Raw genomic sequence first — 25,146 nt, 5'->3', positions numbered from 1 at the left:
GCTCAGGTCATGATCTCACGGTTCGTGAGTTCAAGCCCCACATTGGGCTCTGTGCTTCCAGCAGCCCGGAACTTGCTTCGGATTCTGTGTCTCCCTCTCTCTCTACCCCTCCTCCGCTTGTGCTCCACCCTCCCTTAAAAATAAATAATCATTAAAAACAAAAAACAAAAAGACTGATGCTGGAGGGTCTGGCTTCTGGGTAGCCTGAATCTAGGAACTGAGATACTCCTCTTTGGAACACTGACAGGTCTTGGCATATTCTCAAACACTGGGAGCTATTAAATATAAAAGAGGCTGCTTGGATAATCACAAAGGTTTGAGAATCAACCAATAACTGGAATAAGGTTGAATGACAACATTCATCTCCTACACAAGTTCACTCCTTCAAGACTGAAGAAGTAGTTTTATCTACCATATAAATGATCTAAATATAACACTAAAGAAAGTCATCAAATCACAAGGAAGAAAAAGAGAAGAAAGGAACAGAATGAATGGCTTGAACAATAGAGAAGTCAAAACACAACAGCAGAGTGCATGCATCACACACTGGAGACACCCTCTGAAGCACCAGGCCCTGGAAACTACATGACCTCTTCTTCATAAGGCCATTATTTCAGGAGAAGGAGATATAACTGGCTTTTCTAACACATATAATGCAGAGACTTAGACAAAATGCCAAGATGGCAGAATTTATCCTAAATGAAGAACAAGAAAAGGCCATGGCCAGAGATCTAAGTGAAACAGATAGACACAAGTAACATGCCTGATGGAGAATTTAAAGCAACAATCATAAGGATACTCACTGCGCTTGAGAAAAGAAGACATCAGTAAGACCCTTACCACAGAGATTACAGAGTTAAAAAATAATCAATCAGAGATGAAGAATGCAATAAACAAGACTGGTAACAGGCTTGATGCGGTGAACTAGCTGGAAGAAGCAGAGGAACAAATTGGTGACCCAGAAAACAAAATAATGGAAAATAATGAAGCTGAACAAAAGAGAGAAAGACGAATTATGCAACATGAGGATAGACTAGGGAACTCAGTGACTCCACCAAACATAATAACATTCATATTATAGGAATTTCAGAAGATGAAGAGGGAGGAAAGGAGGCAGAAAATTTATTTCAGTAAACGAAAGCAGAAAACTTCCCTAATCTGGGGAAGGAAACAGACATACAGATCTAAGAGGCACAGAAAACTCCCATCGAAATCAGCAAAAGCAGGCCAACACCAAGTCATACTGTAATTAAATATAGTGATATTGGGGTGCCTGGGTGGCTCAGTCGGTTGAGCGTCTGACTTCAGCTCAGGTCATGATCTCACGGTCCGTGAGTTCGAACCCCGCGTTGGGCTCTGTGCTGACAGCTCGGAGCCCAGAGCCTGTTTCGGATTCTGTGTCTCCCTCTCTCTCTGACCCTCCCCTGCTCATGCTCTGTCTCTCTCTGTCTCAAAAATAAATAAACATTAAAAAAATTTTAAATATAGTGATATTTATAGTGCAAAATATAGTGATAAAGAAACATTCTTAAAAGTAGCAAGACCAAAGAAGTCCTTAACTTATGAGGGAAAACTCATAAGGCTAGCTGGAGATTTCTCAACAGAAATTTGGCAAGCCAGAAGGGGGTGGCATGATATATTCAAAAGTGCTAAATGGGAAAAATCTGCAGCTAAGAATATACTCTATCCAGCAAGACTATCATTCAGAACAGAAGGAGAGATAAAGAGTTTCCCAGACAAACAAAAATTAAAGGAGTTTGTGACCACTAAATCAGCATTCAAGAAATATTAAAGGGGACTCTTTTGAGTGCAAAGGAAAGACCAAAAGTGACAAAGACAAGAAAAGATCAGAGAAAATCTCCAGAAATGACAAAACAAGTAATACAATGGTAATAAATACATATCTATCACTAGTTACTTTGAATATAAATGGACTAAAGTCTCCAATCAAAAGAAACAGAGTGTCAGAATGGATTAAAAAAACCAACCAATCAATCAATCAAACAAATAAACAAACAAAAAAACATGATCTATCTATATGCTGCCTATAACAGACTCATTTTAGACTTAAAGACACCTGCAGATTGAAAGTGAGGGGATGGAAAAACAGCTATCATACAAATGAATATCAAAAGAAAGTCAGAGTAGCAATACTTATACTGGACAAACTAGGCTTTTTTGTTCTTTTTTTTTTTAATGTTTATTTATTTATTTTGAGAGCAAGAATGAGCAGGGGAGATGCAGAGAGAGGGAAAGAGACAAATTCCAAGCTGGCTCTGGACTGGGGGACTCAAACCCATGAACTGGGGGATCCTGACCTGAGCTGAACCCAAAACCAAGAGTCGGACACTTAACCAACAGGCACCCCTGTTCTTGTACTGTTTTTATCCTGCTTTGGTATCGGGGTAGTACTGGCCTCCTGGAATGATTCTAAATGTGTTCCCTTTATTCCATTATTTGTAAGATTTTGATAAAGATTGCTATTAGTTATTTTTTAATGTTTGGTAAAAGTCACCAATGAAACCATGTAGTCTTGGGCTTTTCTATGCTGAGAGATTTTTGATTCCGAATTCAACTTTCATTCTTATTATTGGTCTAAGAAGATTTCCTATTTCTTGTATTCAAGATTCATGATTGGATTTTGGTAACTTGTACATTTTTAGGTATTATCTTTTTTTTTCTAAGTTATCTGATTTATTAGTATATAATTATTTATAATAATCTGTCTTCAGAGTATGCATTTCTGTGTTTATCTGTTGTATTGTTTTCTCTTACATTTCTTATTTTAGTTTCTGAGTCTTCTCTCTCTCTCTTTTTTTTATCTTAGTTAATGTTGTTAAAGCACTGCCAATTTTGTTTATTTTTTTGGAAAAACTGGTCATTACTTTCAAGGTTATCTTATTGTTTATTCTGGTCTCTATTTTATTTATTTCTGATTTTTCTTTGTTATTTTCTTCTTCTACTAAATTTCAGTTAAGTTTTGTTTTTTCTAGTTCCTTCTGGTATAATGTTGTTTCTTCTGGAAAGTTCTTCTAAACTTATCTTTTTTAATACAAGCATTTATAGCATAAGTTTCCATCTAACATCTGCTTTTGATGCATCCCATAGGATTTAGAATATTGTGTTTTCTTTTGTTGTTGTTGTTTTGAGACACATTTTGATTTACCATTTGATTTCTTATTTGCCCATTGCTTGTGCAGTAGTGTGTTGCTTAATATTTATGTGTTAAATATTTAATATTTACATGGTAGATTTTCCAGCTTTGTTTTACTTTTGATCTTTAGTTTTGTACCACTGTGGTTGGAAAATATACTTGGTATGATTTCAGTCTTTTAAAATTTCTAATATTTGTTATATCTCTTTTTATATGATTTAACCAGGGGATTCTTCTGTGTGTACTCCAGGTAAATGTGTATTCTATTTTTCTTGGATAGAATGTTTTATATATATCTTTTAGAACCATGTATTCTGAAGTATGCTTCAAGTAAAAAATCTTCTTGTTGATTTTGCATATGGATAATGAAATGTGTTGAAAATAAAATGTAAAAAAACAAACCATAAGAGACTCTTAAATATTGAGAACAAACTGAGGGTTGATGGGGGGGTGAGGGAGAGGGGAAAGTGGATGATGGGCATTGAGGAGGGCACCTGTTGGGATGAGTACTGGGTGTTGCATGGAAACCAATTTGACAATAAATTATATTTAATATTTAAAACAAACAAACAAACAAAAAATCCAAAAAATAAACTCAGGGAGTATGACTCTGTAACCTGTACATGAACCACTAACTCCCATTGCCTCTATTTTACTGAGTCATATTTTTAATTATTTTTTTCAGGCAAAAATTCAAATAATATCTGTTTATTTTACTTCAGAAATACTACCATTTGTCCTCATTTGCAAATAGGGAACTAAGCTGAAAGTTAGTTTTAGAAATTATGTAATGAATAACAGTATTATCATTCTAAGCATAGTTCACCATTTGTTATAGTAACTGAAATCCCTGTCTAATGTCATATGGCACCATAAGATCAACTATTAAATTTAAAACAACAGTTAATATGAATAAGAGGAATGAATGCAAAACTGGCTTGACATTGCCAATGGAGTTTTCTCCTGTGACACTGATCTAAGAATTAGTAGTATATGAAGTAAAAAGTGAATGACAATAAAAAAAAATAGAAGACAGTTGGGGTGCCTGGGTGACTCAGTCAAGTGTCCAACTCTTGATTTCAGCTCAGGTCATGATCTCAAAGTTTGTGGGTTTAAGCCCTGAGTCAGGCTCTGTGCTAACAGTGCAGAGCCTGCTTGGGATTCTCACTCTCCTTCTCTCTCTCTGCCCCTCCCCTGCTCTCTCCCTCTCTCAAAAATAAGTAAATAAATATACTTTTTAAAAAAAGCCACAAACAATGAATAAGGTGGCGATAAGCACTTAACTATCAACAATTACTTTAAATGTAAATGGAATAAATTCTCTAATCAGAAGACATAGAGTGGCTGAATGGATTAAAACACACACACACATACACACACACACTCACAAAATACACCACCTATATGCTGTCCATAAGAGACTCATTTTTGATGTAAGGATATATAGACTGAGAGTAAACAGATGGAAAAAAGATGTTCCATATGAATGGAAAACAGAAAGCTGAAATACCTATACTTATATCAGACAAAATGGGTTTAAAACCAAGAATGTAATAAAAGATAAATAAGAGTATTATATAATGATAAAGGGGTCAATCCGACAAGAGAATATAACATTTATAAATATTTATGCACCCAACATAGAAGCCTTTAAATATATAAAGGAAATATTAACATACCCATAGAGAGAAATAGGTAGCAATACAATAAGAGTAGGGGACTTTAATACCCCACTTACATAAATTCAGACTGAAATCAGTAAGAAAATATTGGCCTTAAATGACACATATACCAGATGGACTTAACAGATATTTACAGCATATTCCATCCCAAAGCAACAGAATATACATTCTTCTCAAGTGGAAGGACATGAAACATTTTCCAAGACAGATCATATGTTAGGTCATAAAATATGTCTCAATAACTTTAAGAGAAATGAAATTATATCAAGCATCTTTTCTGATCATTTTGGTATGACATTAGAAACTAATTACATGAAGAAAGCTGGAAAACTCACAAATATTTAGATTAAGACAGCATCTACTGAGAACGTTTGGGTGAAGAAATCAGAAGAGAAATCAAATAATACTCTGAGACAAATGAAAATGGAAATGTAACATAACAAAATTTATGAAATGCAACAAAAGCAGTTCTAAGAAGATGTTCATAGCAATAAATGCCTATCTGAAGAAACAAGAAAGGTCTCAAATAAATATCTTCACTTTATACCTCAAGAAACTAAAAAAAAGAGCAAATTAAGCCCAAATTAGTAAAATAAAGGAAATAATGAAGATTAAAGCAGAAACAAATAGACTAAAAAGACAATAAAAAAGATCAATAACACTAAGTCCTAGTTCTTTGAAAAGATAAACAAAATTGACAAGCCTTTAGGTAGACTTGCCTAAAAGAAAAGAAAAAGGACTCAAATAAAATCAGAAATGAAAGGATATGATAACTGATACCACCATATACAAAAGGATCATAAGAGACTACTGTGAACAGTTATATGCCAACAAGTTGGACAACCTAGGTGAACTGGATAAATTTTTAGACACATATAACCTATCAAGACAAAATCATCATGAAATGTAAAATCTAAACAGATTGATTACTAGTAAGAAGATTGAATCAATAGTCACAAAACTCCTAACAAACAAAAGACCAGGACCAGATAGCTTTACTGGTGAACTCTACCAATCATTCAAAGAAGAATTAACACTGATTCTTCTCAAACTCTTCCAAAGAATAGAAGAGGAGGAAATTCTTCCAAATTTATTTTATGAGGTCATCATTATCTTAATACCAAAACCAGACAAGGATACCACAAGAAAAGAAAATTACAGGCCAATATTCCTGGAGAACTTAGATGAAAAATCCTCAACAAAATATTAGGGAACCAAATTTATCAATACATTAAAAGGATCAAACACCATGATCAAGTGGGATTTATTCCAAGGATGCAAGAATGGTTTAACATCCACAAAACAGTTAATGTGCTATACCATATTAACAAAATGAAGAAAAAAATTCACATGATCATCTCAATAGATGCAGAAAAGCCATTCTGACTAAATTCAACATCCATTTATAATAAAAACCGTCAACAAAACAGACACAGAAGGAATGTTCTCCAACACAGTATAGGTCATATATGACAAACCCACATCTAATGTCATACTTAACAGTGAAAAGCCAAAAGCCTTTCTACTAATATCAGGAAAAAGACAAGAATGTCCATACTTCCACTTCATGAGTCATAGAGAGGAATTAGGCAAGAAAAAAAAAGCATCCAAATTGGGAAGGAAGACACAAAACTGTTACTATTTGCAGATGGCATGATATTATACACAGAAAAACCTAAAGACTCAATTAAAAAAATGGTTAGAACTTACAAACAAATTCAGTAAAGTTGCAGGATATAATATCAATACACAAAAATCTGTTGCATTTCTATACACTAAAAATGAACTATCAAAAAGAAAAATTAAGAATGCAATCCTATTTACTTGTATCAAAAAATAACAAAATTACCTAGAAATTAACCAAGGAGGTCAAAGACCTTATTTTGAAAACTACAAGACATTATTGAAAGAAATTAAACAAGACACAAATAAATAAAAAAAAATTCCATGTTCATAGTTTGGAAGAATTATATTATTAAAATGTCCATACTACCCAAAGGAATCTACAGATCCAATGCAATCCCTATCAAAATCCCAGTGGCATTTTTCTCAAAAATAGAACATATAATCCTAAAATTTATATGGAACCACAAAAGACCCTAAATAGCCAAAGCAATCTTGACAAAGAAGAACAACACTGGAGGAATCACATGCCATAATTTCAAACTATATTACAAAGGTATAGTAATTAAAATACATAGATAAAAGGGACATAACAGAGAGCCCCAAAATAAACCCGCATATATATGGTCATTAATTTACAACAAAGGGCCAAGAATATACAATGGTGAAAAGACAGTCTCTTTAATAAATGGTGTCAAGAAAATTAAATAGCTACAGGTAAAAGAATGAAACTAGACCATCATCTTACATCATATACAAAAACTAACTCAAAATGGATTAAACACTTGAATGTAATACCTGAGAATATAAAACTCTGGGAAGAAAACATAGGTGGTAAACTCCATAATGCAGGCTTGGCAATAGTTTTTTGAATCTGACACCAAAAACAAAAGCAAAAAAACAAAAAGTGGGACTACACAAACTAAAAAGTGTTTGCACAGCAATCTACTGAATGGGTGAAAATATTTGCATATATCTAACAAAGGGCTAATATCCAAAATATATACAGAACACATACAACTCAACAGCAAAAACCATTTGATTGAAAAATGGGTGAAAGATCTGAATAGACATTGTCCAAAGAAGATATACAGATGGCTAACAGGTACATGAAGAGATATTCAATGTCATTAATCATCAGGGAAATGCAAATCAAAATCACAATAAGATATCATCACACCTGTTAGAATGGCTACCACCAAAAAGACAAGAAGTAACAAGTGGTGGCAAGGATGTGGAGAGCAAGGATCCTTTGTGCACTGTTGGTGGGAATGTAAATTGGTGTAGCCACTATGGAAAACAGTATGGAGGTCTCTCAAAAAATTAAAAATAGAAATAACATATGATCTAGTAATTCCATTACTGGTTATTTACCTGAAGAAAACAAAAACATTAACTCAAAGATATATGCACCCACATGTTCATTGTAGCATTTTTTACAATAGCTAAGATATGGAAGCAACCTAAGTGTTCACTGATCGATGAATGGATAAAGAAATCATGATATATATATGATACGACATATCATATACATATTCCTTGTGTGTATATATATATATATAATTAAATAATTTCAGCCATAAAGTAGAATGAAATCTTGCCACTTAGGACAACATGGGTGGACCTTGAAGGCATTATGCTAAGTGAAATAAGTCAGACAAAGACAAATACCCTATGATCTCTTTTGTATGTGGAATCTAAAACAAATAAACAAAAGAACAACCAAGATCATAGTCACAGAGAACAGATTGGTGGTTGCCAGAAGCAGTGGGTGAGAAGGGTGAGAGAGATGGGTGAAGCTTTTTATTTTTTAGTTTAAATAAATTGTATAAAAAATTTTTTTTAAAGAATATCACCAAATCCCATCTAGTCAAAACACTGAAAAATGAGCACTGCTCTCTAGAACTAATAATCATCAATTGTATCTAATGAGTGTCTGTCATGTACCAGGGACCAATTTACTTCATTTAACTCTTACCTCCCTGAACCAACTTTACATGTAGATTATTATTATTCCATTTAGAGATGAGAAATGTAAGACTCAGATAACGTGTGTAACTTGCCTAAGAATATACAGCTAATAAATGATGACACTGGCATTTGATCAGGTTCAGTTAATGCAAAGTTCTTAGATTACTAGTTTAAATGATAAAAGATATTATCACTAACAATTATCACACAAGCTTTAATAAGAGTTTTATTTACCATGATACTAAAATGCCATTACTATTTAAGTCCAGTCACACTGAATTTCTCTGCAAGTGTTTCTTACACACATTGAAACTATCCTTTCTGCTCAGAAGACAGCCTGTTCTATCAATATTTGGCTTAAATAACAAAACACAAAAGAACTTTCCAACATATTCAAAACTGTATAACAGAAGGCAAGAAAAATTGTGGCAGATGTACATTATACACAATATTGGCAGATAACATGAAGCTGTATCTTGTACTGAGTTACCAAGATATGAAATGGCATTATTAGTTGAAAAGAGACAACTCTTCTTTCAAATCATGGCAGACGAATCAAATGACTGCATGGAATATTCCATAGCAATTGAATCTAAGCAAGACCAAACATGACTAGTGCACAAAACCATCAAATTACATTTTAAAATTAAATAATCTCAGCATACATTTATAGAAGATAGGGACAGAATGTACAGCTTCAAACGAGCAACCTGAAGTCCTTTCATCCAAAAAAAAAATTTTTTTTTTTCACATTTAGAAAGTATAAAGGAAGTAGTGATAGTCTTTTGGCTCACAGTGAATTGTGGGCCCAATACTGTGGCTGGCAGATGTACCCAAGATAGGGGCATGCAGGTGCAAAAAAACCCCAAAAAACAAAACAAAACAAAACAAAACAAAACAAAACAAACACCCCCCCCCCCGCAAACCCACAAGTTTTGTATCATCTTTGTCATAGGTTTTAATGTTCATATGCTAGCTGATGGCTACATGGAAAGCACAAAGTCCAGAAAACTTTCAAATAGATTTTAGCTGTCTGAAGTACCAGTGAAGACTTTGGTATGTATTTCATTAATCTAAAATAAAAATTTGCTGGTTTAATTAGAATTCTGGATCAAGAATTTGGATCAGGATTTTCATATAAAACCAGATATCTTTGGGGCACCTGGGTGGCTCAGTCTGTTGAGCGTCCGACTTCGGCTCAGGTCATGATCTCACGGCTTGTGAGTTCGAGCCCCACATCGGGCTCTGTGCTGACAGCTCGGAGCCTGGAGCCTGCTTCGGATTCTGTGTCTCCCTGTCTCTCTGCCCCTCCCCCATTCATTCTCCCTCTCTCTCTCTCTCTCTCTCTCTCTCAAAAATAAATATTCAAAAAAATTAAAAAAAAAAACACAACAGCCAGATATCTTCAAGGCTAACATTTAAGACATGAATCACTTTTTGGTGTTATTTGCCAGGCATCTGAAAAGAGGTCTAAATACCGTGCTGTATGACCAATTTAGTCTCTAACAGCCAGTTCTAATACAACTTTAGTAGCTATGTGATAGATAATATGAGAGTCAAACTAAAAGATTCAAAGAAAATATATCTGTACTTCCTCATGCTATCGACATCTGTACAGACAATTTAAACATTATGAAGTATAACTGGCAGTATGTTTATAGTCAAAAAAAGAAAAACACTTTTGTCCTTGGATTTTTTTTTTAATGGGCTTCATGCCCAGCATGGAGCCCAATGTGGGGCTTGAACTCACAACCCTGAGCTCAAGACCTGAGCTGAGATCAAGAGCCAGACACTTAACTGACTAAACCACCCAGGTGTCCCTGTCCTTTGGATTTTAAATTATGTTTTGCCACCGTTATTATGAAACTGGCACTGACAACATTAGGAATGCTAATTCTAAAACAGGTAAGTGGCAGAAAGTAGAGACAAAGGCACATATTATCCAACCCATGGAATAACCTATTTTAAAACATAAAGTTATAAATATGGAAATTAAAGTTCTCTTATAAGTCAATTATCTAATAACTCACACCTTACTTTGACACATGGATTTATTTTATTCAGTAGTATTTAATACATTAATTCTTTTTTTTTTTCATTTGCACTATTTTAAGAAAATATGAGCCATGCATGCAGAAACGGTTATACTTTACTAGATTTGGTTGGTATAAACCTCAGCACATTTTTTAAAATAAAGAATTCAATACTTTTTGGGGTCCACAATTCAACCCATAAAAAAATATGACTGAAAATTTTCTCTCAAACAAGAAAACAATGTAGACAACGTAGACAATGTATACAGTAGTTGTCTTGTTTTAGCTATAGTTACTAAGAGCTGATGGCACCAACACCGACAAGACAAAGCAAAGCAGCTTGGCACAGGTAACGCCATGAGAAGAGACTGCAAATGGGATGTTAAAAGGCCTAACCCATCCATAAAGCGATAACGAGAATCACAGACACGGCTATAAGTGAGGTACATGGAGGAGCCCAAGCCCAAGGCAAACCTGAGGTCACAACAGAGAGGAGACAGGGCAGAATACCATGACAGTCCTAAAAGGCTGTTTGAAAGAATCTGTTTGAAAGAATAAGAACTGGCCATTATGGTGGTGCCTCCAACTAGCCTAAAGCCCAGACTGATGAACAGGGAAAATAACATTCCCCTCACACATACAGGGCTTGGGCTTGTGGGAAAATCACTGGGAAAGCTGTCACCAGAAAAGGGGTTTGGTAAAGGAGCCAAAAAGTTCTCTGCATACTTTGGCCTCATTTATCTCTGTCAATGGGAATGGAGTTCAGCTCCTATGGTGGAGTTTGGAAGTCTCTCCAACTAGTGAGGGATCCGTTGGAAGCATGATCCAATGAAGAATGGGGTCTCGTGGTCTGGCAGATGATTGATTTGTGAATACAGAGTACACATAGAGACATACAGAAGGGAAAATGAGAGGGGGGAAAGTCAGATTGATGAAGCAATGATTAAAAAGGGTCTCAGAAATTTGTTAATCAAGCTTCCTGATGGATAGTTTCCTTCTAAACCAGTAGTTCTTAACAGCTGTGTTGTGGTATAGTTGTGTGTCCAGATCAGTTCTAAAATGTGTTACCAATAATTTTTTACAACAATGAATAACCAAATTTCCTGAATGGTGTACTTTTTTTTTTAAAGTATATAATGTTGATTGGTCATTACCCATTTTAAGTGTTACTCTGGCTCATTTAAACTCCACTATGCTTTCTAGGTGGGAGAGAAATGCTACAGAACTATTGGTAGTGCATAAACCTTCAGACCATTTTCCTTTGACCATAGCCCAAAATTAGTGCTTATGCTGTGGGCAGGGTGTGCATGTTGAATCTCACTATTCTCATTGTAGGATTGTCTAAGTCAGTATTAACTGTCATATTTGTTGGCATGAGAAAAATTGTTGAGAACTGCCACTATTATAGCATCAATGCTCTGAGGCTGGTGGGTATGTGGGAGATAAAATACAAGATGAAGAAACCCACAGATACTAGGTGGTGAGCAGGGATACAATGATTTTTGGTATTGGGAAGGTATACTGACAAGGTTTATGGCCACCAAATATTTCTACAGGCTGAGCAATACTGCAGCACAGTCAGAAGACAAGGGTCTGTATGTTCATGGTGAGGATGTACAGTTAACAAGACTACTTAAAGCTGTTCTTCAGCACTGGAAGCCTGTTTTGGGAATGTCCACATAAATTCTGAAGAAGGCTGTATGAATTATTGCTTGCTATGATGGTTCAAGTGGAATCAGGGTGACAGAGATACTTTCAGGGTGGGTTATCTTGAAGATGGCAGATCAGACGTTCCTGATTTTTCAGATAAGGCATATATAAAGAATCTGTTAACTCAAATATTTTTATCTGACTGAGTTTCTGAGTGTCTATGTGTTGTGTTCAATATTGACAACCACAACTACTGTGCCCGATCTTTTGATGCCTTTGTACTGATGATTAGTTCTACACTGGGTTACTGAGTTGGCTGGGAGGGAGTTGCCAAGAGATTTGAGTGAAGGACACTAGGAATCCAGGATTGAGTCAGAGAGCTCATTTGAGTACTAGATCCTAATTCCAAAACCCATGATCAGGTTTGAGTCTCTGCTCCTCTGACTGAGACACCCCAAGACAGGGTCAGCCAAGGGGTCCATTATTTCCTCCTAGGTTTAGTGTTCAGTAATGATAATCATGAGATCCTGAAGCAGGTTAAGACCCCGTATTATAAACAAAACACTTCTGTAGATTTATGGTGGAGTCACTGCATATCAGCTAGCTTTAAAAAATTGTACATTTTTAGTTTTTCAGATCATAAATGTTGCACATCTACTATATTCAAATAGAGAAGCACATAATAGAAAAAGTAAAATGCATCTATTTATTCTATATTGAAAAAATAGAAATGGAATTTTTGGAAGACTAAATTATATTGTAAATTGAGGGATTTATATATTTTTTAAAATATTAAAATGAAGTTTTCAGGGAAGCGCAAAAACATTAGATATCACATTCTAAAAGAAAGGGTTAGAGTATTGTGTGAAATTTTCAAAGAAATTGCCAAAAACCATTCACAGAACTCGTAAAATCCTTCATTCACAATAAGGGCATGTAAGTGTTAGAGACTGGAGATTGCACACGGTGGTAGCAAATAGATCCTGAAATCCCAGGGGTTTAGAAAAAGTAATTTTCTTGTTCACATGAAGTCCACTGAGAACTGAGTGACTTTCCAGGGTAACTCCCCTCTAAACACTGATTCAGGGATCCAGCTTGTTTCCATCTTGTGGCTTCACCATCTCAGCCTATATCCCCCAAGGTCACCATGGCAAAAATACAGATAGCTTGGAAGATCTGCTTGGAAAATACAGATCTGCTCCTCCATACATTAGTCTGGAAGTGACTGCTTATAGCCTATTGGCAAGAGTTAGCATTGTTACAGTGACTAACAAATAGGACTTAAATAATGGTAGCTCTTACAATTGCAGTTACTGGAAAAAAGCATTTTTGAATGGCGGGATATGAGTTCATCATGTATAATTACCATAATTAGAGTGTTACCCTAATGTAAGACATTTCTATAATTTCCATTTTTAACTATCATAAATAGTACATACAGAAAGACATAATATATCTTTATGTAAATCGTTGTCTTAATATCTGATTATTTCCTAGAAGTAGACTAGTGGGGTTAAAGGATATGGACATTTTAAACTCTTGATACATATTTCCAAACTCTTTGCTAGAAATGTCAGGCTAATTTATCCTATCACCAGCAATGTAAAAAACATGCTTAACTTATCAAGCATGTTTATCATACTTATCAACTTATCAACTTTACACAAGTAGTAAATGCTACCTTAAAAAAATAAATAGGCAACATTGACTCTTGCACATTTGAATTTGGTGCATTTTGTACCTGTCCTATCAGTACATTCACTCACATAATTGCAATGATCAGAGAACTGACTTGCCTCTTCCATTAAAATGTAAGCCTCTGAATTAAGGGGCCATAAATATCTTTTCCAGCCATGGGTTTCCAACACTTAGCCCAGTGTCTTGCACATAGTTGGAACATAATAAATGTTTGTTATAATATTACAGGTGAAAAGTCTATCTTTAGTGCTTTAACTTTGCTTTTTTATTATTTATCTTGGTTTTTTTTTTCATGTTTATTATCCAGTTGGATTTCTTCTTTGAATTTTCTTCTTAATTCCTTTACCATTTTTGTACTGATGTGTATATGGTTTTTCTCAACAATTAGTACACATTCTTGAAATAATAATGCTATTAATCTGTTATCACGTTTGTTTCAAATATTTCCCAGATTTATCCTTTAATTAAATAAGATTTTTAATAAACATTTTTAAAAAACAGTATGTGTCAAATCTCTCAATACTTGTTTCTGATAGTGAGAATTCTATTCCCCTAGCCTCATGTTTCCATGAGGGGACTCCCTCTCTCTTTCCCCCTTCACTTCTCATCAGGGGAAGAAGTATGACATCATGTGAAATTCTGAATTCTCATCCTCTGTGGACTCGGTTCTCAAGGAGGTCTGACTACCAAGCTCCACACTGAAGCTCATAGGCACAGGCTTAGAACCTGCAGGAGAGTCTCAGCCTGACCAGTCACCCGGTAATTAGGTGGTTACGATGAATTCTGAGGATAATAGAGTTTGGCCTGAAGGGATATAAGCTTTGTTCCCCTGATAAGTCTTAGCAATTATGATCTGATCCCTATGTTTCTTCTGAATCAGTTCTGAACTTGGAGCAGGGAGAGAATATAATGATCCCTCAGTAAACTCTATCATTTTCACTTGTGCTTTGTACAACTGTTTTTATGTTTGAAGGTCTTTCCCAACTAAGACTGAATAAATATTTGCATATATTTTCCACTTGGATTTTTATAGTTTATTTTTAAATGTTTCTCATAAAATTTAATTTTACAGTAAGATACAGAAGTAATTAGCGTTACTGCAGAATGGTAAATATAGAAAATCATAAAGGGAAAAATTAAATCCATACTTAATTTTTATACTGTGTATCCTCTATTTCCAAAATTTTTGACATGTATGTTTTTTTGTAGGCTTAACCATGTTTAATCAGTTTCAGTGTTTACTGTCAGTTCTTTTACATTAGAACTTCCTTCTTCTTGAATTTTTATTTTTTATTATTTTTAATTTTATTTGTTTATTTTTATCTTAGGGGGAGAGAGAGAGAGTGAGTGTGAGCAGGAGAGGGGCAGAGAAAAAGAAAGAGACAGAGACAGAGGGAGAATCACCAAGCAGGCACTATGCTCCACGCAGAACCTGACCAGGGGCTTGATCCCACAACCCTGGGATCAAGACCTGAGATGAAATCAAGAGTCAGATGCTCAACTGACTGAGCCATTCAGGCACCCCTGAATTTTTATTTATTTATTTTTGGTTTATCTCTTGCTGAATTGGAGAATACAATACACATGGAAAATACCTTTACAGTGTACTTTCTGAATGTCTTCCTGTTGCTTCACATGGGAGCCAGAACTGAACTCTGTAGCATACTCTCAGTAGTTTTCAACTTGGCAGCATTCTGCTCTTTCCCCTCCTTTCAAGCCCTGTGGACTTTACTTCTTTTTATTTTGCGGCAATTACTGTTGCAAGGGAGAAAACTGAGTCCTAATTTTTGTTACAATGCAGGCAATCTGCGTTTTCTCTTTGAGCTTGTTTGGAGGTTCTAACAGGGGAGTGCAGCTACTTGTACACCCTTGACCCAAGAATGACCCTCCTCTATCCGGGAGGGTCGTCCTCTTTTATCAAGTGCGCAGCTTCAGGAGGGACTCACGTGGAGTGGTGAGGGAGGAAGGGAACACCCGCCTAGCCAGCCACATCAGCCAAATCAACCCTGGCGATCAATGGGGTGACAGATGTTGCAGCCAGATCGCCCTCACTTCCATGTGTCTTCTCTTTGAAAGCAAGTCTGTCTTCATTTAAGTCCTTCGAAAAATTACCCAGAATTTGTCTAGTTATGGATCTTTCTTAATAATTTTTGACTGGAGCACAAATGACAAATTCAGTCTGCACATTCTGAGGGGGGTCTTTTAGGGTCTAGAGTTTTCTTAAAATGTCTTTGGTTATGTCTTATATTGCAATTACCTTATATTCTTTCTCAGGAACTTCCATATTTATTTCTCATTGTTTTCATCTTAGTCTTTCTTTTGCAAGAGTGTTTCAAGTTTGCCCTCAATATCATTGATTCAACTTCCTATTGGGTCAATTCTACTCTTTACCTTTTCCACACTGTACGTTAATTCTACTGACACATCTTAATGAAAGCATTGATTATTTCATAATCTGGGGCTCATTCTCAACTCATTTGGCTCTATCCTTAAGCTTTTCTGTCCTCCACATGTATCTTTCTGAAGATACCAAGAATTTCCCTAAAATGATCACTTTTACTGGTTTGTTCTTTACCAGAGTCTTCAGATAAATGCTTTGTTTTCCTTGAATTTCCTACATACCTTATTTAGGAGCAGTCTACTTAATCTTGGTTCTTAAAAGTAAGCAGAGTGGACAGTCTGCCCTTGCCTCTCTGCTCCCTGGCCTCTCAGTGCTGGTAGAATCCCCCTACTTCTACCTATAGTCAGGGGGCAGTTGGTAGGAACAACACTTCATTTAATTTCACTAACAGGCATTCTCCTAGGACTGAGATTTGTTCTACTCTTACTTTAACTCACTGGTTCTCTTCTAATTTGGACAGTTCTTAAAAACATCTAGTCTTTGGGGTTGGAGCTTCTTTTGAAGCTTATCATCTTGCTCATGGCCCTGTCTTTGTCCTAGTTCTTCTCAAAGGATGGGACTTCTACATCTAATAACCTGACCCGAGTCTCTTTATGTTAATAACACTCTTTAGGCAGAACTTAAAGATTTAAGGGGATAAGGGTTTATTTGTCCAGGACTGACTTTTGGAGGCTAGTTTTCTAGAAAAGAAAATGGACTTTAGCAAATTCCAAGGAAAAGGAAACCATTCAGGTCCAGTGCTTTTAAGGTAATCAGTTCTGATCTACTGGAAAGGCAGTACCTCTCTCCTGACAGGGGAGAGATTGGTGCTTCCCAACTATAAATGCCTGTATGGCAAATCTTGCTTTTTTTATGCCATATCCTATGGCTGCAGTCATAAGGCAGAGACCTCAGGCCCCTCCCCTTTCTCTTCTTCCCCTCTGCTGATCATGCATGGGAGGGGCTATGCTAGGTCAAATCACGAATGCTGAGATGCTGGGTAAGACCTATATTAAGGCTCTGCCACATCATGTTGCTATTGTGTCTGTCCCCAGTCACACCAGGGGTGTGACCACACTTCTCTAAACATATAGCATCCAATGAAAGGGCAATGGGCACCAGCACACCTGCTACTGTTCCTGTGTCCGTGAGTTCTCTCAGAGCAAGGCTGTTCTAGCAGGCCTGCTGTGAGTGCTGCTGACCAATTATCTTGTTAGCATGGCAGTTGTCCCAGTAAACTGGGCATCTGTCCAGGCCCTTACCATGGCCTTCTGGAAGCAAGTCAGATGACTGGAAATAAATTGAAGACCAAGATTGGAGTGGGAAGAGTCTGCTAGTGGTGTTGTGGCCAGCCTTCAAGGAGGCCAATGAGTGACTATTAGCAGAAACAAATTTTAAAAAATCCTAAGTAGTGGGAGGCCTATAGGGTTCAGACTCTCAGTTATAGGATACCTTGTTTCCTTTTTTTGTGATATTGGAGGGAGTCGCCTTGGATGGGTCGGATGCTTCACTAAGAGGAAAGCTGAACTCTTGCCTCTCCTAAAATTCATGCAAAAAAAAAAAAATGAAAAGGGATGTCTTCTACTAAAAAGGAGAGAAAATTAGGGAACATCAGTAAGACAAGGATAAGTAGGCTTCTGAATTCCAACTCCTTTTCATGAGATCAAGACGATAAGGGGGACAGTCCCTTACAATGGCGGGCTTCTCCACTGATCTGTTGCTGGATCTACCTTCCATTACTGGATATATCAGGGGAGAGTGGAAGCCACTCCAATGTGTCTTCACAACACAACTCTGCTCCTGGTGCCTTCCGGCCCCTGGCAAACTGCAATCTGCACATGGAGCTGACTGTCGAAAGTTATTCTAGGACCCGAACTGGGCAAGCCGATCGGGACAACTCCTTTCTTCAGAAGTTCCTCTGTCATTGGGAGAGCTTAGGATCAGTGCTGTAGAATCTGGTTAGCCATTACTCAATCCTTGTGCTAACATCACAGATGATGGCTTTCTGAACTGGAAGATGTACATTGTCTAAGCTCTTCCTACACTGGTCTTCCCCTGCCTGTTTTTAGTGGCCATGATCAGCACTCTGGGGTTGTCACCCAACATCTATATCTAATTATCCTTTTGGTCTTCCACAGCACAGTTTGGACTCAAAGCCCTTCTGGGTTGAAATGGAATGGGTTGCTGCCAGTAAGAGATGCTCTTTATAAGCCATGGACTGAACTGGAAGAGGAAGAACAGACAAATAGGTGGACAGAAATTAATGGTTAACTTGCCCAAGACTGGCTCTTCAGGCTAGCCTTTCAGAAATGAGTTTGGCCTCCTGCAAGCCTCCATAGAAACCAGTTAGCCTCAGTACTAAGTCCATTAATCTGGCCAAAAGCAAGGCTTGGACCCAGATCCTGAATCACTGGAAGTGGGGAAAGGGGAAAAAATGTTGCTTCTTGCTCAGCTGTGAATGTTGATGTGGTCATTTCTGCCCAAGTTTGCTATCCCTACCCCCAAACCCAATAAAACCACAACTGCAAGGCTTGGACCCCAGTATCCTAATCATGCCAAGTAAAGGGGTTGGTGCTGGACCCAACCAGTAATGCTGATCTGGCAGAAGAGGACTGAGGTTACAGCTCTGCCATGTCATCATGCTATTGTTGTCCTAGACCCAGATCATCCCAGGGGAGGAGCCAGTGTTTCCTTAATCATGTCTCTTAAAAAACCCTCTCTCCCAGTATCTGACAGCTGGCCTTGCTAGACCTCTGTGTGCTGCTCTAGAAGGTATGGACAAATCTCCTACCGACATAGTGTCTGAGAGTTTTCTCTAATCCTCCACAGATGTGGTGTGAATGCGGCTGGTCCATTTTTCCTTACAAATATGTCACAGTTCTGAAAGAAGATATAGCCACTGATTTGCTACAAGTATTTGTCAGTCCATGACTATTTATGCTTCACTCCCCAGCTATAGTCTGAAGATACCTGACATGAAGAGTCACACTGCCAACCCTTTAGCCTATGGAAATCAGGCCACATTGTCTACTAGGGCCTGATCTTTAACAGCAGTGGGAACGAGGACCTGTGCTCTACTCTGGCCAGGGGGCTCTGGGTGAAGCTCTGGTCACATATGTGCCAGTGGGCTGCACACTGGCCCTGACTGCACCCAGGTGCCCAGTCCCTGTGACTATGGCTTCTGCTCATGTTCATTTGCTCTATAGTTCCCTGAGGGTTCTGGAGCCATGCCCTGGACTACAGCCTGCTTCGTTGGGCCCTGACAACCTGCCCTTTCCCATCTGCTGGCTGGTATCCTGCTTTAACCTGAATGGGCACCCCTGGAATCAGGATGCTGCCACCTGCCCCTGAGCACAGCTGCTGCCTAGCTGTTGCTGTGGGGCCTCCATTCGCTTGTCTGGACCAATCAGCTCAGATTTGTGGATGCTATACCTCCATCACCTCAGGGGGAGCCCTACAGCCAGGTGAGTCCTCACTGCACTCTAGCCACACATTCTAAGTAGTCCTAGTTTACCCGGATTACAAAAGCTGCACAGATACTTTTCACCATTGCTAAGCAATACTCAAAGTCCGTCTCTAGAATTTTCAGCAACATCAACGCAGTTATTTTATCCATCAGGCAATAAAGGCATGGTTCTCAGGGCCTATGAACTGATCAAGGGCATAGAAAAATATTTTAGACCTGACAAAAGTGATTGCAAACAAAAAACACAACCTAATTTAAAAATAATTTCATGGGCAAAATATTCTATTTGCTGTGGAATATGGGTGCATTTTATCATGCTATAGGGTGTGACACCTAAATATGAGCAAGCCAAGGACCTGCAAATGTAATCTCACAGCAGCTCAGCCCTCATATTTCCCAAACTCATCCTCATTTGCAGTCACTAAAATTATGTGGGCAACCACGGTGGCACAGTTGCTGAGTAAATGGGTAGCTTAATGAATAACTAAGGGAAGCAATGCATAAATCCTCCAACAGAAATGCATTCAGATATTTTTAAAAAATCAGGAGGGAAACTGGAAGTTGATGTTTAATGGGTATTGAGTTTCAGTTTTGCAAAGTTCTGAAGACAGATCACACAACAGTGTGAATATACTAAACACTGAGCTGCACACTTAGATGTTGAGATGGTAAATTTTGTTATGCATTTTTTCTGCAATAATTTTTTTTTAAATCAAACTGAATTTTAAAAATCAGAATTAAAATTGATACAGAAATTCAGAATATACCTATGATAGCTATTTGAATCTCACTGGGCCACTCTTAATATTTTCACCAATGTAGCCCTGACTTCTTCAGCCTTATTATCATATATTATTTCTTATTTCTTTTGTGACTTTTTTGGCGACTAGAAGTGGACACTTTAATTGATCTGATTTGTTACCACAGATGACAGAAAATTAGGGCCCCAATTACAGAAACAAAACAAAACAAAAAACGATTTTTATTGTATTCAGTTGTGGGGTGGGGGGTGGGGTTCCGGGTTTCCTATAGTAAAGAATAAAAAAGTGGTAACTTATCTTCTAATATATAATTTTCATAACTAGCACATCATGGAGGTAAAGCAACCAATCCTTTGTTTGCACAGAGCAGTGACTACAGGCTCTGAAGCTAGCTGACTAGTCAAAACTAGCTTCACTACCAACCAGCTTAATCTCTTTGGGCCAGTTTTCTCATCCTCGAAGTGAAGATAATAATTTTTTACAGTTTAAAAAAGTATCCACCACACCTATGAAATGAGAGTAATTTTTAAAAGCTTAAGAAAGAATTTTACTTAAGCAAGAATTTATCCCATTTTTACAAACTGGAAGAACACTACTTTTAACAACAGGTTGCAAGCTTTAACAACTTCTCAAATTACAGTAATAACCAACCTTTCCTTACTCTGAATATACAGAAGCTTAAACCCAAGCTCTGAATCCTGCTGTGTCCCTATTTTGCCTTTCCACTCTTAGCTGCCACCACTGCTCAGAAACACACTTTCCACTTTATTTATTTGCTTTAAAGTTTATTTATTTATTTTGAGAGAGAGAGAGAGAGACAGAGAGAGAGAGCTCTGGGGAGGGACAGAGAGAGCAGGAGAGAGAGGGAGAATCTCAAGCAAGCATTGGGAGCCCGATGTGGGGCTCAAACCCACAAAATGTGAGATTATGACCTGAGCTAAAATCAAGAGTCAGACGCTCAAGCCACTGAGACACCCAGGTGCCCCCACACTTTCCATTTTAAACAGGTTGCTCCTCCTACAAGTTTTTCTAACTATGCTTTAGTAACTCCCTCTTATAGAATATATTCCTGTTTTCTTACCTGCCTAAATTCCACCCCATCTTCCAAATCCCCCACCAGTCCCTACTGATCCCATTATGCCTTCCTTGAATCTAGTCTGTATGATCTCTCATTTCTCTGAGTTTTTCTGATAAACCTGGTATTTATCCCTCAAGATGGCTCCCGACCATATGCCACGTCCTAGCACCTACCATGTTATAGATTACGTGTAATTTCCTGAAGCACAAAAACTTTTTTTTTTTTTAATCTTTCTCCAAGTCCTATACAGTCCTAGCTACAAAATAATAAATATTTTCTAATTTAACTGTTTGGCCAAAGGCAAAACCTTTGTGGAAAATGAGACAGTTTTTCGGGAAAAGAAATAGGATTATTCATATCTTTTCATATATTTTCTTTGCATATTATCTACCCACCATTCCTTCCATAATTTTAATTCTTAAATTTCTATTTGCATCCTTTAGTAAGCCATCATACAAAATATGTTTAGATGATTTTTGTTGTTGTTGTTTCAGTCTTGTCTTAAGATAACATCATTAAGTATGAAGTTACTTTTAAAGGACTTTTCCTTCAGAAGTTGTTATAAAATCACAATGGGGCAATATCTAAATTATAGAGGTATTTTTTTGGTCCCCTTTGTAGGGGACGTGTGGCATTAGGAAAATCACGAAGCACGCCTTCCTTTATTCCCATTTTCATACAGGAGAAATCAAGTTAAAATGAATAGAGGACTTAAGAATGGTAAGAAATTCAAAACCATACAGCAAGTGGCACTGACGGATATATGTGGATGGATACGGGAGGATGCTTTTTCTCCGTGCTGCTGCTGCTGGGAACTCTAGCCTGAGCGCTTGGGTGGAGTATTACTGCAAGGAATACTTGAGGTGAATCCATAAGTCACACACCTTTGCTTTTTAATCTCAATAACTTACATGCTTCTACTAACGCCTCAGGTCTTTTTCTCAATCCCCACGTGCTTTCTGGTTGCCTGGACTCTGAATCCTCCAAAGCACCCAGGACAGCCTGACAAATGACCACTCACCCTCTTCCTCGAAGAGAAGTCCCATGTGCGCATGCGCCTCGGCTTCTTTCTTCCCACCGTCAATTTTGATCCGTTGAGCTATCTTAAAACATCGTTCATAGAAGTGGTTCCTTACCCATTTGTCTTCAGAATTACTGAAGTAACAGGCCAGTGCATACAAGTTGTTATAGACATCTTCAAAGTATTCTTCAAACAAAAACATAAACTGCATTAGAAAAATGTCTCACGGCTTGCCCCTTCAAATGTTAAACCAACTTAGTGACATTTATTTTTTATTTTTCCTTAAAAGCATGATTAGCTATTTTAAAAATGGAAATGCAAACTTAAGTTCATGTATTTTAACCACTAAAATAGTTACATCGAAGATGTGTACTCCAAAAATACAACAAAAACCTTTTTGAAAACTTAGAAGATGTTAGAAAGGGGCACCTGCGTAGCCCAGGAAGTTAAGCATCCAACCTCAGCGGCCGGGTCATGATCTCACCGTTGGTGAGTTCCAGCCCCACATCCTTAACTCAGGCCCTGCCTGGGTGAGCTCAGCACTGAAAGTGTGGAGCCTGCGTGGGATTCTCTTTCTCTCCCTCTCTCTCTGCTCCTCACTCACTCACGCCCTCTCTCTCTTCAAAATAAAAAAATAGGGGTGCCTGGGTGGCTCCACCGGTCAGGTGTGGGATTTCGGCTCAGATCATGATCTCCCGGTCTGTGGGGTTGAGGCTGCTGTCTGCTCTGTGCTGACAGCTCAGAGCCTGGAGCCTGCTTTGGTTTCTGTGTCTCCCTCTCTCTCTGCGACACCCCCCCCCCCCAAACTCTGTCTCTCTCTCTCCAAAATAAACATTAAAAAATTAAAACATTAAAAAATAATAAAAAAAACTAAAAGAATATATTAGAAATTGAAATACCCTTTTGGTTGAAAACAGCACAGAGCCTGCTTGGGATTTTCTCTCCCTCTCTCTGCCCTCCCTTGCGTGCTCTATTGCTCTCTCTCTCTCAAAATAAATAAATTAATTAAAAAACAAAAACAAAAACAAAAACAAAAACAAATACTCTCATCGCAGAACTGACTTCTCTTATGTTTTGTCTTTGCATTGTGAACCTTCTACCTAATGTGAACAAAGCACTAAAGTCTGTTTTATAATATTTTATTTATTTATTTATTTAACATTTATTTATTTTTGAGAGACAGAGCAAGACAGAGCACAAGTGGGGGAGGGGCGGGGGGTACACAGAATCCAAATCAGGCTCCAGGCTCTGAGCTGTCAGCACAGACCCCGACCAGGGTCTGGAACTCACTCACCGCGAGATCATGACCTGGGCCGAAGTCAGCCGCTTAACCAACCGACCGAGCCACCCAGGGGACACCTATAATATTTTATATTCTTTGTCATCTTTAGTGATTAGAGAGTTATTTTATAAAGTCTATAAAGTGTTCCATATCTTCCATTTTTAAAAAGTTCTATAAAGAGCTTTCATGAAAAAAAAATGATCCCAAAATAATTTGTTTTTCAGTAATCACACCTCAATAGAAAAACATTTCCAAAATTTCATACTTTTTTTTTCTTTTTTCTTTTTAGAATGAGTTATATAAGCTATCAAGATTCCATATTTAAAGACACTTGTCAGGGGCCTCTGGGTGGCTCAGTCATTTTAAGTGGCCAGCTTTAGCTCAGGTCTGATCTTGAGGTTAGTAAGTTCCAGTGTGCATCAGGCTCTGTGTTGACAGCTCAGAGCCTGGATCCTGCTTCTGATTCTGTGTCTCCCTCTCTCTCTCTGCCCCTCGCCCACTCATACTCTGTGTGTGTGTGTGTCTCTCTCTCAAAAATAAACATTTAAAAAATTAAAAAAAAATAAAGACCACTGTCAGTTAAACTATTTTTCTATTAAAAAATGCAATATTTTTCATAGTATTAAGTATAAAGGGATATATTCAAGTTTTGAATCTTTGGACAATCCAAATATATGGGCTGTACCCTTTACATTCTAAGCAGCCTTATCTCCTTGCTTGTAGACTGCTTATTTGAATTGTCAGTAGACATTTATAAGATGAAAAACATTTTTACTGTTGGTTTATTATTTAGACAAGTATTCACTGTGCTATCTAAGAAGGAGATTCCATGATGAAATAAATGTGGAAAATACAGTTGCTAATTTCCCTCTTTTAGTGAACCACACGGTATACATCAGCATATTAAAGGCTCTGGTAAGTCCTGCAATAAATCAGCCTCCTTAATGTCAACGTTAATTCATCTGGTGTTTCTCAAACTTATTTCATCAGATAATTATTTTTGTTTTGCTTTACATAAAACCTGTAAACATCCTGTCGGACTCTGCTTGTATAGAACATATTTGGGTATCTTAAATAAAAGTTATTAGAAAAAAATTGCTGCTTAACCCTTAACAATAATTTAAAGTCAAGTGTAAGTAATGTTTGAATTATCTATTGATTCAGTTGCCCATTACCATTATTGCCATCTCTTCTCCAGCCCCATGGGGCACAAGGCCCTAATCATAACATTATAGATGGTACAGAGATGACTTACAATAATGGGTAATATAAGAAATGTTATTAGGGACAAAAAATAAAAACACTTTAACAAATGGAAAATAATCCAAAAAGAAATGACTAGCTTAC

At 37.3% G+C, this 25,146-nt stretch overlaps 1 protein-coding gene across 3 annotated transcripts in view; it reads right to left on the bottom strand.

The window, feature by feature from the left end:
- Positions 1 to 25,146, bottom strand: part of TTC29 (tetratricopeptide repeat domain 29) — a 240,511-nt gene that overhangs the window by 167,648 nt on the left and 47,717 nt on the right. For all 3 annotated transcript variants that reach the window (XM_015541923.2, XM_007091756.3, XM_015541922.2), the window contains exon 6: positions 22,518 to 22,703. In XM_015541923.2, the coding sequence (XP_015397409.1) occupies positions 22,518 to 22,703 (186 nt within the window). The remainder of the gene's footprint in view (positions 1 to 22,517; positions 22,704 to 25,146) is intronic.

This window comes from Panthera tigris, chromosome B1 (genome assembly GCF_018350195.1).
Source record: "Panthera tigris isolate Pti1 chromosome B1, P.tigris_Pti1_mat1.1, whole genome shotgun sequence".
NCBI classification, from domain to species: Eukaryota; Metazoa; Chordata; class Mammalia; order Carnivora; family Felidae; genus Panthera; species Panthera tigris.
Note: the sequence above shows the minus strand (reverse complement) of the source record. Positions and strands in the feature narration are given on the sequence as shown.